The 3,764-nt window shown below is 62.3% G+C and overlaps 1 protein-coding gene across 1 annotated transcript in view; it reads left to right on the forward strand.

Moving 5' to 3' along the window:
* The first annotated feature begins 3,579 nt into the window (after positions 1-3,579).
* OBSCN (obscurin, cytoskeletal calmodulin and titin-interacting RhoGEF) overlaps positions 3,580-3,764 on the forward strand; it is a 164,159-nt gene continuing 163,974 nt past the window's right edge. Inside the window, 1 exon segment of the mRNA XM_021714213.1 lies at positions 3,580-3,762. Within this exon segment, the coding sequence (XP_021569888.1) occupies positions 3,580-3,762 (183 nt within the window).

Below are 3,764 nucleotides of genomic sequence, written 5' to 3' on the forward strand. Positions count from 1 at the left end.
TCCTGAGTTTCTCTTGGGATGACTTGTGTCTCTTTGGAGTGGTGTTATGTGCCCTTGGGATAGTCCTAGATCTCTGGGGTGGTCCTGGGTCCCCTTGGTGAGGTCCTGGATCTTCTTAGTGTCATTCTAGGTTCCCTTGGAGTGGTCCTGGGTACCCTATGGGGTGGTCTTGGGTTCTCTTGGAGTGGTCTTGAGTCTTCTTGGGGTGGTCCTGGGTCCCCCTTGGGGTCATCTTAAGTTCCCTTGGAGTTGTTTCCTTGTCCCCATGGGAGCTTCCTGGTTCCCACAGGTTCCTTCTTGCCTGTGACCCAGGAGGCTGGCATGAGGAAGGGCAGGCCAGCAGTGCTCCCACCTGCATCTGGAGAACACAGGCGCCTCCTGGCCCTGGCTGTGGCCCGAGCATCTGCCCTTTGCCCCCTCAGGGATGAGGGTGAAACTGAATCCTAGACAGTGACACCCGGGCTATTTTGGAGCTGGGCTGGGCTGGCTCGCGGCATGGGGGTGGGGTGGGGGCGGGCCCAGCCTCTTCAGCTGACAGCGTCCACCTGTCCTTTCGTCCCTATCCAGTCTGAGGACTGGCCAGAGTGTGGGCTGCTGGGTGGAACCTGTGGTCCTGGGCCCTCAGAGGGAGGTGAGACCCGGCAGCCCCTGACCCGCCACCTGTGCCCCCAGCCTGGGTGCTGTCCAGGGCCACCCATAGAGACAGGTGAGGAGGCAGAGGGCCGTCAGGGTGGGGGCTGTTCTGTGCCACAGAGGGTGATTTGGTGAAGGTCACAGCTCTGGGGAGTGGAGGCACTCCAGAGGTCAGGCCAGGCTGGGCAGCCCCCCATGTGGGCTTGGGATCCCTCGGTGACCAGAGATGGGCCTTCACACAGCAACAGGGACACTCGCTTGGCAGGGTCTGGGAGCGGGCTGGGGCTGGTGTGGTGCACCCACCACCCCCTGGGCTGACCCCGACTCCAGACCAGCCCAGGGGTCTAGCTGGCCCTGCCCCCAGCTCTCTGAGATAGACGCCCGCTGACAGCTGGGGCTATTTCTGGCCTGTTGGCTCAGCGGAGGGGACAGCCAGCGGGGCACTGACACCCGACTCTAGGAAAGAATTTCCCCTGGAGAGCGGGAAGCCTGTGGTGGGGTCTAAGGTGAGGCGTAGCCTGGGGGAGCTGCCCTTGGAAGTCCATTCTGGAAGAGCGTGGGGTCACAGGCCCATGTGGATTCCATCCCAGGGTGGAGGGAGGGGGAGAGCCAGAGGCAGAGCTGAGGGGCTACAGATCTGGGCTTATCCAGAAAAGGTCCCAGGGCCTTAGAGGACCAGAAAGTGGCAAAGTTCTGTCAAGTTAGGGAGGAGGGGCTGCTGAAGGGGAGAAAGGCTGTGGGTGGCACAGCAATTGCAGAGGCTCCTGAGCCCTCCCCCGCAGGGCTGGAGTGAGGCCTCTGAAGGGCTGGAGAACCCAGGTGAGGTCTACAGAGATGTCTACATGGGAAGGAGGAAGGAGCTTTCCTGGAGGCTGGGGCTTGAGGCCTCTTCTCCTGAGGAGGCCCCTGGGTACCCACAAGGCTACAAGTCCAGCAGCCTCCAGCCCCAAATGTGGCAAGGGAAGGAGGCCTTCACACATGTCCCGGTGCCTGGATGGGTTTCCTGGGGGCCTCTGCTTTCTCATCTGTGATGTGGGAAGGAGGGGTGCTCAGTAAGTTCCTTTCTGGCCTTGGGCCACCTGACCAGTGGGGACGTCTGCCCAGCGTGGGCTGTGTGTGGCCTGCCACCAGACACCAGTGGTGGGGATGCAGGCTCTGGGCAGGGGTAGTCTTCAGGGTCTCCATCCACTCTTGCCAGGGCCCAGGGGCTGCCTGTCCCCTTGTGCAGGGCTGGGTCAACTCCCTTCAGCCTGGGCTGCACCGGGTGCTCCCTGCTGTCCTCCTGGTTCAGAAAGGTTGCCCGTGCATGCCCTCTGGTGTGTGTTCCTTGAACCCTTGGCTAGGCCAGCTGGGTCTCTGGGTGTGGTGGGAATAGGGGAGAAAGTTCTCCATCCAACTTCTGGAGAACCTATAGACGCACGAATATGGGGAGTACTCAGGATTCAGGGAACCTGGCGAACTGATGTCAGAGTAGCCCTTTGAGGCTGGGAGAGATGCCCACAGAGGCAGATCTCCAGAAGGGTCTAAATCAGCTGACCCTGCTGTGAGTAAGGGGCTAGGGGACAAAGATGCTGATTGCATGGTGAGTCAGCAGACTGGCATCCGTGCCCAGCCTGCTCTGGGCTCAGGCTCCCTGAGGGGATTAAGGGATTAGCTACCTGGATCACAGGACTGGGCACTGGAGAACTGGGAGCATCCAGCAGGCTCAGCCCACAGTGGGTGGCCCAGTGTCAGTCCCAGAGGCTCGGGTGCAGGCAAGGGGCCCTTCAGAGGCCTCTGAGTCTGGGGTGGTTGTGTCTGCTGGGGGAGAAGGTGCTGGTGGGTCTGCTCATGCCTACTGTCCTTATGGAAGAGCTGCTGCAGGCAGGACAGGCTCACGTCACCCACTTGTATCAGGGACCAATCAGTCTGGGTGAGCAAAAGTCAGTGTTCCCCAGGACCTCTGGACTGATGGTGCCCAGGAGGACCCAGGCATCCACCCATCCCTGTAGTGTGCCCAGTCAGTCAGCAGTGGCTGAGGATTGTAGAGTGACCAGGTCACCAGCAGGTGCCCTGGGTTGGGTCTGGCTGACCTGGCCCAGCTAGTCTCAGCCTAGAGGTCTCCGGCTTTCAAGGGGGATGGGGCTGACTTTGCCACACCCCAGACTCTGCACTGCTCCTCCTCTCTTGACTGGGATGGGGGGGGAGTGGGTGGAGGGAGGAGTGTGGAGGGGAGCTAGGTGACCCTACAGAAAAGGCCAGGCCTATCTGGCCCAGGGCAGCTGTGGGCCGGTTCCCCTGGGGGCGAGGAAGAAGAGGGGAGTGAAGGGGACCTGCCTGGCAGAGGAGGCTCGGGGTGGAGCCTGTGGGGGTGGTGAGTATGGGACCCACAAGGCCACAGCCAGAGGACACAGGCAAGGGACAGTGCTCACCACGGGACTCCCTGTCTTGGTGTGGGGACATGTAGACCAACTGGAGCTTTAAGTCCTGGTGGCAGTGGTGGGGCAGGAGACAGGACACCCGCAGTTGGCTGGCTCCCCTTGCATGGGGCAGGTCTGTGGGGTGAGGGGCAGCAAGGGGAAGGTAGGAGCAGTTGCAAACAGCTCCACTGTGCAGGGAGGGCTCCCTGCCTGCTGGGAGGTGGGCAAGCTCTGGGCTGGGGACAGGCGTTCTGCTGGCAGGGAGAAGTTCCCCCAGTTAGAAGGGGGGGTGCAGCATTCCAAATGCTCAGAAAGGGGCAAACCTGCACTCTGGACCAGATACTTCCTGGGGGCCAGGGAGGGGGATAGGGGAGGAGAGGGGCTCGTGGAGGCGTCACCCACCCGGGTTACTCGTGCTCTCTAGGCAGTGCCGGATGAGGCAGCGGCTGTGTGGGCGCAGGCAGGGGCCTATCTCCCCCCAACTCTGACCACCCGCTCCCTCGCAGGTCTTCCTTGCAGGCCTCCCTCGCAGGTCCCCGCCGCCCGTATGGAGCCCTCTTCATTCAGCGGCGCACCCCGCTTCTTGACTCGGCCCAAGGCCTTCGTGGTGTCGGTAGGCAAAGATGCCACGCTCAGCTGCCAGATCGTGGGCAATCCCGCGCCGCAGGTGAGCTGGGAGAAGGACCAGCAGCCGCTGGAGGCGGGGGCGCGCTTCCGCTTGGCGCAGGACGG

This window comes from Carlito syrichta, unplaced genomic scaffold, assembly GCF_000164805.1.
Source record: "Carlito syrichta isolate Samal-C Ts95f unplaced genomic scaffold, Tarsius_syrichta-2.0.1 Scaffold305332, whole genome shotgun sequence".
Taxonomy (NCBI): domain Eukaryota; kingdom Metazoa; phylum Chordata; class Mammalia; order Primates; family Tarsiidae; genus Carlito; species Carlito syrichta.